General features: G+C 37.7%; 1 protein-coding gene across 1 annotated transcript in view; it reads right to left on the bottom strand.

Annotated features, from left to right (window-relative positions):
- CUNH6orf58 (chromosome unknown C6orf58 homolog) overlaps positions 1–7,372 on the bottom strand; it is a 14,301-nt gene extending 6,929 nt beyond the window's left edge. Inside the window, exons 1-4 of the mRNA XM_040474627.1 lie at positions 7,075–7,372; positions 5,072–5,158; positions 3,374–3,558; positions 2,357–2,457 (exon numbers count right to left, since the gene is read on the bottom strand). Of these exons, the coding sequence (XP_040330561.1) occupies positions 2,357–2,457; positions 3,374–3,558; positions 5,072–5,158; positions 7,075–7,372 (671 nt within the window). The remainder of the gene's footprint in view (positions 1–2,356; positions 2,458–3,373; positions 3,559–5,071; positions 5,159–7,074) is intronic.
- Between the last annotated feature and the right edge of the window lie 6,002 nt (positions 7,373–13,374).

Below are 13,374 nucleotides of genomic sequence, written 5' to 3'. Positions count from 1 at the left end.
GAAGGAAGGAAGGAAGGAAGGAAGGAAGGAAGGAAGGAAGGAAGGAAAGAAGGAAGGAAGGAAGGGAGAGAGGATGTCTGACAAATTCCGAAAGTAGTCTTAGCAACAGCTGCAGGAAAACTCTAAGGACTATCCACTGCTCTAACTCCTAGGATAGGGAGGTGCTGATCATACACACCTTCCTGCTAACCTACCTAAGAGGAATGGAGAAAAGGCATGAATGATATTTTGTTCACTTAGGTGTTCCCCTGTATGACTCATGTCTCCCAAGGATTTAAAGATTCTTCATAAAAGAAGTAAATATTATATTTTATTTCTGCTCCATTATACATTGAAAAGGTGGAAGCATATTTTTTTCTTGTTTAATAGCTTTTAATATCTTTTCAGAAGGGAAGAAGCACTTTGGTAGTTATTGACCTCGTAAAACTAGGCCACATACATTGCAGGCAGTATAGTTTACACGTAAGAGGATGAGCTATTGAGTCACAAGAAATTTAAATACTAGCTCTGCCATCACTAGCTGTAAGATTTTAAGCAAGTTACTAAACAGCTCAACCACATACTCATGATCCAGAAAAAGGAGCTATTTTGAAGTGAGATATTACATTAAGATACTTAGTGAAATTTCTTTTACTTATTGTACTTGAGAAATAGTAACTATTAAAATTCATTTAAGAGAGTCATTTGTTGACATCTAAATAGAAGGTCAAGTAAGAAGGAGAGAATTTTAGATAATAAAAAGAGTTAATGAAAACAATTTTCTTAGTATAATTAATGAGGAAAGTGCTTCTAATACTATCCAAAAAAAATTCAGGTAATATGCTTGTGATCAAAATACTCATATAAATATTTAAAGTTATTCAAATTATTCACCAAAAAATTCATATGCTCTATGATCTTGAAGCAGCTTTTAAATAAAGTTGGCCTGTTAAAAATATGATATTCTTTCAAATATTGTTCCATTATGTAAACAGCAATAAATACAATAAGTTAAAATGTCTGAGACCACAAGAGACAGGAAATATACCTATAAGAAAAAAATTCCTATGATCTTGAATTTTAACTAAAGTCCTTTTATGTTTCAATAGGCACAAAGTTGCATTCTATAGTGATTTATCCTTGTATATGAACTGAAACATCTATAAATTTAAAAAGTAATCTAGAAAGATGACTTTTGCTATCAGTCACATCTTGAGGTTGGCAATCCCAGCCTGAAATCCTTGTCTGATCATCTCATTCCTATTTCCTGTCATAAGAATAGAAAAGCAGTTGAGTTACAACTTTTGTGGTGGCTGCAGCCTGAAATCCTATCACTGATAATGCCAAGGGAGAAAATTCCATTGCCCAATTTAATACCCAGTTTTTTAAGCCATACCAATAGGTAAAGGAGGAAATCTGCTACTTAGGTGATTCATTTACCTTTACTGCATGATGGAATCAGTGGGAGAGACAACCATGAAATAAGAGGTCCTCACACATTCCTTCCTGGATTAACCAGTCTACTTACACAATACCAAGGACCCTGATTTTTTTTTGTTCCTGTTTTTTATCATATCCAGATTTCTCCCCGCTATCTCACTCAAAGTGGTTGATTTCACCCCCAGATAGTGTCCACTTTGGGGTGTTTCTGTGAAAGTGTTTTTGAAACTTCCATTTTGAAATCAGTTGACAGAGTAAAACATATTTCCCTTCATAATGTGAATAGGCCTCATCCAATCAGCTGAAGGCATGAATAGAACAAAACATTGACCTTCCCTAGAGTAAAAGAGAATTCTTCTGGCTGATGGCCTTTCAAGGGGAACATAGGCTCCTTCTGGTTCTATAGCTGCTGTCAACCTTTGAACTTGAACTGGGAATCATTCACAAGTAAACACAAATCATTCTTACACTTTCACATCTAGGTGTATAATAACCTCTAGATGTATATGTGCAGTGGCTTAATAATCTTTTAAGCTATCTTGTGAGCTAACCCTGATGGTAGTTGATCTTGTTCCCTAATTATGTACCTACCATATTATGTGTCTGTGGTCAAAATAATGAAGATAATTTCTTTTCTTTTTTTATGTAGAGAAATTGGTTGTATGTTTTATTTTGTTTAATTGGCTAGTTGTTTCATTAGTTATTGGTTGATTAGTGCAAGATTTTTTTTCTCAAAATTTTGCCCTTTTCTTCATAAAACATTTTTTTAGTCTAATCACTCTAAAATATTTAGGCCTCATCATTAAAGTACCCAATGGCTAAAGTACCTAATGTTTAATAAGAAGATTGATAACGACTTTAGAAGAGTAAAAAGGCATAAATAAGGCAAAAAATCATTCGCCATATTAAATAGAAATGATTTGGGATCCATTCTTACCTATCTTCAAATATTTTGCCAGCATTTTCCAGGGTTGAGGCATGTGCAGCCCACAAGTACTTCAATAGGTCTTCAAAGCTACTGGAAGGATACTGTAAATGCTGTAGCAGAGGAGAAACTTTTTTGTATTTAAGAAAATATAACAATTCTTCTCCCTACAATTTCATCTTACTCCCATATATAATTTAGAAATATTCTACATGAGGAATTTTGTTTCTAAGAATTTTGTAAGATTTCAGTGACTAATACTCCATAGAGTATAATAAATATCTATTACAAATAGTAATATTGAATGCATCTATAAGAAATGAACTACAACAATTTTCCTGAGAGTCAGTATTTTACACTGGTCAAGAGGATTTTGTTTTTGGATTGTTGTTTGTTTTTCTGCTATCACAGTAGAAATTACCACAAAATTTTAAGATTAAGAAAAAGGGGAAATTTTTATTAGAATATTTAATTCAATCATATCTAAAAAGGTGAACTAATAATATATAGAACTAGTAATCTTTTCATTGTGGATCTAAGCCTACATCTATGTTTAATCGGTTTGTATTTTGCTCATTGAATATTTGGTTTTGATTGCCACATAATTACTTAGTTCCACCAATATATGATCATTTGTTAATTCCGTTGAAATAAGTTAATTGACTGCTCTGAAAACCAACTCCATAACTGTATTTCTCCCAAGGGTTAACCCTTGATTGACATAAAGTTTCAGTTAACCAGAATCATCTTTTCATTCAGTAAGATATCTTTTGTCCTCTCACATTTATGTATAATTTATTTGAAACGTGTGGATAAACTTTGTGTTAATACTGTATTGGTTCAGAGGGTATTAATGACCTGTAGTGCCCTGTTGCAATATTATAATACAATTTGCATAATAATTTACATTTTTATACCTAAGAAAATATATAATGCACACAAATAAACCTAGACAAAAAGCATTATACAAAAAAGGACATTCTCTTACCACCTCCTAAGAAAAGAAATTATAAAATTTAAAACAGCAACCTGGTAAAAGGCATTCCACTTGCTCATTATTTCAGGAAAGGATGACTGACAACTAGAAACATTAAGACAGAAATTTGTCTGATCCTTGGGTGGTGGCAAAAGCATGACTTCGTCTGATGATATCCCCATTATGCCAGAATCAACCGCAGCAAGGAAGGGTAATGCACATAGAAAGTAATTCATATCTGTAGGTGCAAAATACTTATTATTACCACAAGCACTAACAAAAGGTGATAGACAATATTTTTAAGTAATCTGTAAATGAATAAGCAAAACTTCACAGATCCAGAAAGGTAAAAGTTAATCACTAGCAAAAAGAAAAAAAATTGAAAATCCCCCTAAGGATCACCTACATAATTAAACATGTTTTTGTTAATAACCCTACAATCAAAAATAAACAGAGACTCATGCAGTTGCCTTTAATATTTTAAATACAATTAATCTTAATATTTAATATTAATTTAATACTATTCAATATTCTTTTTTTAAAAAACATTAAGTAAAAAAAGGAAGAAAGTTATCTACTTGTGCACAGAATGATACACCTCTAACTGAGGTTTTATCATAAAATGTAATTTTTTTCTAAAACATTTTAATGTGAGTATAGTGTTGACATTTTGTGCTTTGTGTTTAGCCAAGTTTAATGTGCAACCATGGTATCACAAAGTCTTTGTTTTTAGGTCTTAAAGCAAACATCTTGGATAAATGTTGACAATGAATCTTTGGATAATTAAATTGACAAATGAATGGAGGTTTTTTTTTTTATTTCTTTCTACATATAACCTACTCCAGCAGATTTAGACATTATAATTTGGATGGCTATAAAGCTTACACTGATTCTCACTGGTGATGCAGAACATTTTTTATCATAGACACTCATTAATGAATGTAGTTCTCTGCCCCAGTGGAGCAGCTGATACTCCAAACTACTAAATCAATCTAAGAATAAAGAAGCCTGAATTCTAGTGCTGGGGCCATGACTACTTGCGTGTCTTTGCAAAGAACAAGTCGGTGCTGTATTAGAAAAATATGTAAAGGTGTATGTGATGTGTGTTACTCTAAGAAAGTGAAACTTAATATATTCTTGTTTCTAGTTATTGGGAAATAGATCTAAGAAATTGTGTATAAATTAATTGTATTACTAAAGCACAAAATAGAATGAAAGAATTAGAAAATACCTTCTAATTATTTTACTATTAAATATCTGGTTGGAATTATATTCATAATAAATAAATAATTATCTGGTTGAAGCCTTAGATTACTCACTTGATAAATTGATTTGTGGTAGATCACTCTGACATGTTTATGGTTTAAAAGTTAAACACATTTGGTTTGAGCAAAATGAGAAAAAGCCTTATTTCCTTCTTTCCTCATTGCTCATCCTTCCTCATTCTGGAGACTCCCTCTCACTCATGGGATCTCCCACCTCACTTGCCAGTGCTGGGCTTTCAGGAGCTGTGGTCCTTTGCAGATCCTTGTTTTAGTCCTTCTATTAAAGGTGAACATGTCTTAAGAAATCATTATTGACATTATGGCTGTTAAATTCTAGAATGTGGCCTAAGGGCCACAAGGTACATAATGAAATAGATTCCTTCTTACAAAAGAATAGTATTGTTTGGTCTCTGTCCCTAAGATTTTAGGTTGAATACTTTCCTTGGGGGAAGGTTATTACCTGTTTTGCCATTTAAATGAACCTACCAGCCCACCAACTGTCCACAGAGATACACAAAAGATCTCCAGATTCATAGCCACAGTCTTTCCTTCGTCTGGGATCAGCTAATCTTCCTAGAAAAGAGAGGGTGCAGGGATTATTTATTATATGCTAGTGTTAGTTCTTGAATATCAATAAATATTTTGCTTTCATTTTGTCTCTTTCTTTTTCGTTGATCTTCAATGACTCTCTCCTGCTCACTCCCGCATTCTTTTCCTTTTCCTGTCCCTTTCTTAAACACACACACACACACACACACACACACACACACACCCTACCCTCAATCACATGTTCCTACACCATGCTGTTTCCAGGTCTGTCCTTTGGCTTAATATTAGAATAGAATGGACCTAAACATTGGTATTTTTTTAACTGGGCATTTATTTTCAATATGCAACCAAGCCTGAGAAACACTTCATTAGTTCATTCTTTTATTTCCTAGTAGATTTCATTTCTATTTCCGCAGTAAAATTTCATCCAGATTTCAAGTCTGTTTAAATTCATTTTTTCCTGATTACTCCCGCTGACTCCACTATGCCCCTTGTTTTGCACTTTTAACTTTTATCCAAAAGCTGTTGTTCATTATGGAAAGAGCCTAAGTGTCCATCAACTGACAAATGGATAAAGAAAATGTGGTTTATATATATAATGGAATACTATTTGGCAATGAGAAAGAATGAAATCTGGCCATTTGTAGCAATGTGGATGGAACCGAAGGGTATTATGCTAAGTGAAATAAGTCAGGCAGAGAAAGACAGATACCATATGTTTTCACTCATATGTGGATCCTGAGAAACTTAACAGAAGTTAAGGGGAGGGGAAGGAGGGAAAAAAAAAGTTACAGAGAGGGAAAGAGGCAAACCATAAGAGACTCTTAAATATTGAGAACAAAAGCTGTTGTTCATTGTTTTCCATTTAATTTCTACTATCTTTTCCTGTTTCAACTGTGTTGTGAATTGTCTGAAAGTACTTATTCACACCCCACCTCCCCATCGTTGTAGCAAATACTGGATACTTACAAGCTCATCAATGGATGAGTTTAGTCAGGCTTGGTCCTGAGGTGCAAATGCAGTGAAAGAATAAAAAGGGCATTAAACTACCAGCCCGTTTAGACTTCTCTCCCCTGAGGCCGGCCTGCCTCCCATAGTAGACGTTATGTTAGTGATGTCTCCTGGGCCAGGGTTGCTTTGACTCCAAGGAAAGCTAGATGAACAGGAGTAGCTTTGGGTCTCAGGACATTTCCTGACAAAGATAGATGATTTACCAACCTCAGTGGCTCCTGAATATGACCACTGCTAAGACCTAAGGTAAACTGTTATCTCCCTGTATTTTTTCCCATCGGAATAAAACAAATTTCTTTATTGGTGCTGTTAACTGTATGGAGCAGGCAGGAGACACCACTCTCTTTTATGAGCTTCTTCTTTCAGCCACAACAAAAATGTCTTTTTAATTTGTGAACCCTTGGCCCACAACATACCTCCTAATTAAACACGAGAATGTATCTTCAGGAGGAATCAATCATTTGCAGAGAAATATCCTCATGAATGAGACGTCACACCCTGTCTATATGTCCTTTCTTCATGTAGAGGTAATCACAATTGGAACTTTAAAAAATGCAAGTTAATTTGACCTCGCCTTCTGTTTTTAATGTAGAGCCTTTTGGCTGCTTTGTTCATCTACGTGCTTAGGATGGTATCTGGCACCTCGCGGAATTTCAATAAATACTTGTAGAATATTCAATAGATTTGATATGAAGTCTTTTTTTTTTAATCTGCAACTATACCTTATTCCTCACTGTGGTTTCTAGTCAAAACAGAAAACACATAAAAGAAGGATTTATGGAGAAGAAGTAGAGAAATATGATTATGAGGGGGACAGAGGAAAGAGAAAAGAATCAATTTTCAAAAACATGGTATGGTGTATACGGAGTCCTATTTCCCACATGGTTATATTGGTAGATCATTAGGATGAAAACAAGAGTCATTCTTACCTGTTCTAAATTGCCAGCCATTCTGGAGAGGTAATCCCCATAAAATATTTTGTTCATTGTCTGGTACAAAGTTTTCAAAATAACTGGCTGTCTTGTTCACTAGGATTTTATACATCCCCATTCTCTCAGAGTATACCCAGGGATCGATAATGTACTTTCCATTCTCTACCCTGTAGTCACTGAACTGACCAGGACTCTTCAACCACAGGGGGGGATACAGATCTGAGAAGTCAGATCCTGCTAAAGAAACACAAAAGAAATAAACTAGTACCCCGGCCCAAGGAGGAAGGAAAGCCATTGCTCCAAAGCTGCAGATTGAGTTGTGACAAGAATTTTATAGGGAAATGGAGGAATGATATTTTTTTTTTTTTTTTTTTTTAGTGCAGGACAGTCTTCCTGGAATAAAAGCTATGTTATTCTCTCTCATTTATGGCAAGGTATGCTGTGTGACTAAGTTCTGTCCAATTGATAGGAAGCCAAAATGTGATGTTGCAACTTTCAGGAAACCTACTTAAATGACAGTTTGTCCTTTCTTATTTGTTCTTTCTTCCTTCTGCTGGCTGGGATAACTTGATGCTGACAAACCCTCTTAGATTATGAAGTAACAAGAAGGGTGGCAGAACAATAACATAGAAGAACCTAGGTCTCTGACATTCACAGAGCTCTAGACTACCTACTTTCCGACTACTTTTGCTAAAGTAAAAATGAAATTTTATCTTCTACAAGACAATTCTTTTTTGGCAGGATTTGTTGCTACCTGGAGAACCTAATCTGAACTGACACTCTAATTATGTCTTTTGGTATCTCTCTTCCTCATTTTCCTTCCTTAACAGTACTGTAGAAATAGTGTTACATACTCCTAAATCCACCACTTATCACTGTTTCGAGTTATTTGCAGTTTGTGTAAGAGAAAATTTGGATAAGATTATTGAGAAGAAATTTTGTATTTGAATTTGAAGCACAAGCACTAAAGCAATTCAGTGTATGTTTGTGTTTGAGGCACATGCATACATGCAATAATACAAATTCCAAAAGATCAATATGAGATGAGTGCTAACATCCTAATTTGTAATACAGACACCGAGGCTGATCAGGTTCAAGGCACTGACCCAAAGTCACGGGATGCAGATGGAAAAACCTGATCCCAGGTGTGCCTGAGGTTAAAGCCAGGGATTTTGTAGGCTATGCTATACAATGCCACAAAATAATAATGCAAATAGTATTATAGAAAAAAAAAGTATTTATTTAGGAAAAAGATTGTGTTTAAACAACTCAGCATTTTATTCATGTCAAGGCATTTCTCAGGATTCTTTGCCTATAATGCTGATCGAAGGTAGAGGGGTGCCCAGAGGGCTTGATCGGTTAAATGTCTGACTTCGGCTCTGGTCATGATCTTGTGGTTCATGAGTTCGAGCCCTGCGTTCAGCTCTGTGCTGACCGCTCAGAGCCTGGAGCCTGCTTCAGACTCTGTGTCTCCCTCTTTCTGCGCCTTCCCCACTCATACTCTGTCTCTCTCTCTCAAAAATAAATAAAAATAGTTTTTAAAAATTTAAAGAAAAGAAAGTGTTAAATGACAAATGGTTGTGAAAACTGCCAGAAAATTAAAGCCAGAAGACATGTATCCTCATTTCAAACTTGCACTAGCAGTGTGAACTCAGAGACTCTTAATCTAATTTTTTTTCTGCAAAACAAGAATAATAAAACCATTCTCTGCTTCTGCACAGTCATTGGGAAACTTAGATGAGAAGACACAGACAAAAGGAATGAGTATAAAACCATGAAAAACAAAATCACAAAGCCATTTTTATTAGAATGAAACACCAATTCATTCTTAGAATTATTCACTATGTTAATAGAATCAAAACTCAGAATTAAGTACTCCAGTAGAAACAGGAATATTTTCCTTAATAGCTTTGACATTCTCGCTCCTTTGATAATGCAAGTCCATAATCTCACAAACCAAACTGTGAGATCATGACCTGAGCTGAATTCAAAAGTCGGACGCTTAACTGACTGAGCACCCAGGTGCCCTAACTTTTAAATTTTTTTTTAATTTTTAAGTAATAACTTAGGAATTTTTATTTAAGTGTATATACTTCCTTCTAAGCGTTGATTTACTTGCAATCTTGATGTGTTATGCTTATTTTCATTGAATAAAAATCCTTTCTAATTTACATTATGCTTGCTTCTTTAGCTGATGAGATATTCAAAAGCATGTTTTAAATTTTTTAATATTTGGGACGATATTCCAGGTATCTTTTTTCATTGATTTTTAATTTAGTTCTGTAGCCCCTGAATGAGTTATTGTAAATAAAATATATTACATACTTTAAGTCCTTTTATATATCAAGACTTGATTTTTTTTTTTTTTTGATGACCATATGGTCTATCTCAGAGAATACTTCAATGGCACTTGAAAAGAATGTATGTTCCTTCAGTGCTGAGTGCACTGAAAAGGACCTCAGCAGCAGCATAACCACGTGTACCTTAATGCTAAGAACTTCTGTTTGTTCTTCCACACAGCTCACTAAATGTCCCAAGTGTAAAAACAATGCCATGATTATTCATTGAAAGACCTGGGAGATATGGCCTAGGAATTCTGTATTTCTCTGTTAAGATACCAAATCTGTCTTCTTCTTATAGAAATGTTGAGTCCCTTTTTCCTTCCGGTCTGGGAACAATTCTTTATTTATTTATTTATTTTTTAATTTTTTTTTCAACGTTTATTTATTTTGGGGATACAGAGACAGAGCATGAACGGGGGAGGGGCAGAGAGAGAGGGAGACACAGAATCGGAAACAGGCTCCAGGCTCTGAGCCATCAGCCCAGAGCCTGACGCGGGGCTCGAACTCACGGACCGCGAGATCGTGACCTGGCTGAAGTCGGACGCTTAACCGACTGCGCCACCCAGGCGCCCCTGGGAACAGTTCTTTAAAAACACATGAATCAGGGCAAGCTCCTGAGAAGGTTTGAGTTCTGCTGAGCAGTTTTCTCTGCTAGACACATGCAGATGTCCTTTTCATGTTTAGTAGCCAATGCTTTAGAGGAACAGCTGCAGAGGCTGTAAGGCTTTTATTATAATACTACATGCACTTTTACAAACCTCTCCATGTTCATTGTCCATCGCTTATCTTTATACTGAGAATGAAGTGTATAATGAGTAGTAATTTGAGGTACAATTGAAGTTGAAGACCTCTTTGTGCTGCACAGAGATAAATAATGTCTTAATTTTTAAGGCATGAAAATACTGATATATACTGGAGAGTTCAGCTTGGCTAATTTATCCATGTGTTCACAGTAACCAGAACTTTCTCAATTCAACACAAAGGACTATCTATGGCTTGCTACTTGCTGAGAAGCATTGACCTCTCTTATACCAACTTGGTCATGTCTTCCCCCTCCCTCTGCACCTGCTCCATGCATGATATGCAGGGAAGTAGAGACTTCAGGTCCTGTGTGGAGCTAGGGAAAGAAATGAGCCTCCTAGTCTCAACATGCCCTAAACTTCAGGTCAACTTCTAGAGGGAAGATGGCGGCGTAGGAGGACGCTGGGCTCACCGCGCGTCCTGCTGATCACTTAGATTCCACCTACACCTGCCTAAATAACCCAGAAAACCGCCAGAGGATTAGCAGAACGGAGTTGCCGGAGCCAAGTGCAGACGAGAGGCCCACAGAAGAGGGTAGGAAGGGCGGCGAGGCGGTGCGCGCTCCACGGACTGGCGGGAGGGAACCGGGGCGGAGGGGCAGCTCGTCGGCCAAGCAGAGCCCCCGAGTCTGGCTGGCAAAAGCGGAGGGGGCTGACGGACTGTGTTCCGACAGCAAGCGCGACTTAGCCTCTGGGAGGTCAGAAGTTAACAGCTCTGATCGGAAAGCGGAAAAGCTGGAGGACAAAGGGAGGGAGAGCTGCTGAGCCCCTGGACGACAGAGCTCAGTTTGGTGTGGAACAAAGGCACTCGCCAGCGCCATCTCCCCCGCCCATCCCCCAGCCAAAATCCCAAAGAGAACCAGTTCCTGCCAGAGAACTTGCTCGCTCCGCGCAAACACCCAACTCTGCGCTTCTGCGGAGCCAAACCTCCGGCAGCAGATCTGACTCCATCGCGCTGCCACGGGGCCCCTCCTGAAGTGGATCACCTAAGGAGAAGCAAGCTAAGCCTGCCCCTCCTGCCCCTGTGCATCTTGCCTATCCACCCCAGCTAATACGCCAGATCCCCAGCATCACAAGCCCGGCAGTGTGCAAGTAGCCCAGACAGGCCATCCCACCCCACAGTGAATCCCGCCCCTAGGAGAGGGGAAGAGAAGGCACACACCAGTCTGACTGTGGCCTAGGAGAGGGGAAGAGAAGGCACACACCAGTCTGACTGTGGCCCCAGCGGTAGGCTGGGGGCAGACATCAGGTCGGACTGCGGCCCCGCCCACCAACTCTAGTTATACACCACGGCACAGGGGAAGTGCCCTGCAGGTCCTCACCACACCAGGGACTATCCAAAATGACCAAGCGGAAGAATTCCTCTCAGAAGAATCTCCAGTAAATAACAACAGCTAATGAATGAGCTGATCAAAAAGGATTTAAATAATATAACAGAAAGTGAATTTAGAATAATAGTCATAAAATTAATCACTGGGCTTGAAAACAGTATAGAGGACAGCAGAGAATCTCTTGCTACAGAGATCAAGGGACTAAGGAACAGTCACGAGGAGCTGAAAAACGCTTTAAATGAAATGCAAAACAAAATGGAAACCACCACGGATCGGATTGAAGAGACAGAGGAGAGAATAGGTGAACTAGAAGATAAAGTTATGGAAAAAGAGGAAGCTGAGAAAAAGAGAGATAAAAAAATCCAGGAGTATGAGGGGAAAATTAGAGAACTAAGTGATACGCTAAAAAGAAATAATATACGCATAATTGGTATCCCAGAGGAGGAAGAGAGAGGGAAAGGTGCTGAAGGGGTACTTGAAGAAATAATAGCTGAGAACTTCCCTGAAGTGGGGAAGGAAAAAGGCATTGAAATCCAAGAGGCACAGAGAACTCCCTTCAGACGGAACTTGAATCGATCTTCTGCACGACATATCATAGTGAAACTGGCAAAATACAAGGATAAAGAGAAAATTCTGAAACCAGCAAGGGGTAAACGTGCCCTCACATATAAAGGGAGACCTATAAGACTCGTGACTGATCTCTCTTTTGAAACTTGGCAGGCCAGAAAGAATTGGCACGAGATTTTCAGTGTGCTAGACAGAAAAAATATGCAGCCGAGAATCCTTTATCCAGCAAGTCTGTCATTTAGAATAGAAAGAGAGATAAAGGTCTTCCCAAACAAACAAAAACTGAAGGAATTTGTCACCACTAAACCAGCCCTACAAGAGATCCTAAGGGGGACCCTGTGAGACAAAGTACCAGAGACATCACTACAAGCATAAAACATACAGACATCACAATGACTCTAAACCCGCATCTTTCTATAATAACACTGAATGTAAATGGATTAAATGCGCCAACCAAAAGACATAGAGTATCAGAGTGGATAAAAAAACAAGACCCATCTATTTGCTGTCTATAAGAGACTCATTTTAGGCCTGAAGACACCTTTAGATTGAGAGTGAGGGGATGGAGAACTATTTATCATGCTACTGGAAGCCAAAAGAAAGCTGGAGTAGCTATACTTATATCAGACAAACTAGACTTTAAATTAAAGGCTGTAACAAGAGATGAAGAAGGACATTATATAATAGTGACAGGGTCTATCCATCAGGAAGAGCTAACAATTATAAATGTCTATGCGCCGAATACCGGAGCCCCCAATTTTATAAAACAATTACTCATAAACATAAGCACCTTACTGATAAGAATGTAGTAATTGCAGGGGACTTTAACACCCCAGTTACAGAAATGGATAGATCATCTAGACACACGGTCAATAAAGAAACAAGGGCCCTGAATGAGACATTGGATCAGATGGACTTGACAGATCTATTTAGAACTCTGCATCCCAAAGCAACAGAATATACTTTCTTCTCGAGTGCACATGGAACATTCTCCAAGATAGATCATATACTGGGTCACAAAACAGCCCTTCATAAGTTTACAAGAATTGAAATCATACCATGCATACTTTCAGACCACAATGCTATGAAACTTGAAATCAACCACAGGAAAAAGTCTGGAAAACCTCCAAAAGCATGGAGGTTAAAGAACACCCTACTAACGAATGAGTGGGTCAACCAGGCAATTAGAGAAGAAATTAAAAAATATATGGAAACAAACGAAAAAGAAAATACAACAATCCAAATGCTTTGGGACGC

The sequence above is a fragment of the Herpailurus yagouaroundi genome, unplaced genomic scaffold (genome assembly GCF_014898765.1).
Source record: "Herpailurus yagouaroundi ecotype Mexico unplaced genomic scaffold, PumYag 139, whole genome shotgun sequence".
Classification (NCBI taxonomy): domain Eukaryota; kingdom Metazoa; phylum Chordata; class Mammalia; order Carnivora; family Felidae; genus Herpailurus; species Herpailurus yagouaroundi.
Note: the sequence above shows the minus strand (reverse complement) of the source record. Positions and strands in the feature narration are given on the sequence as shown.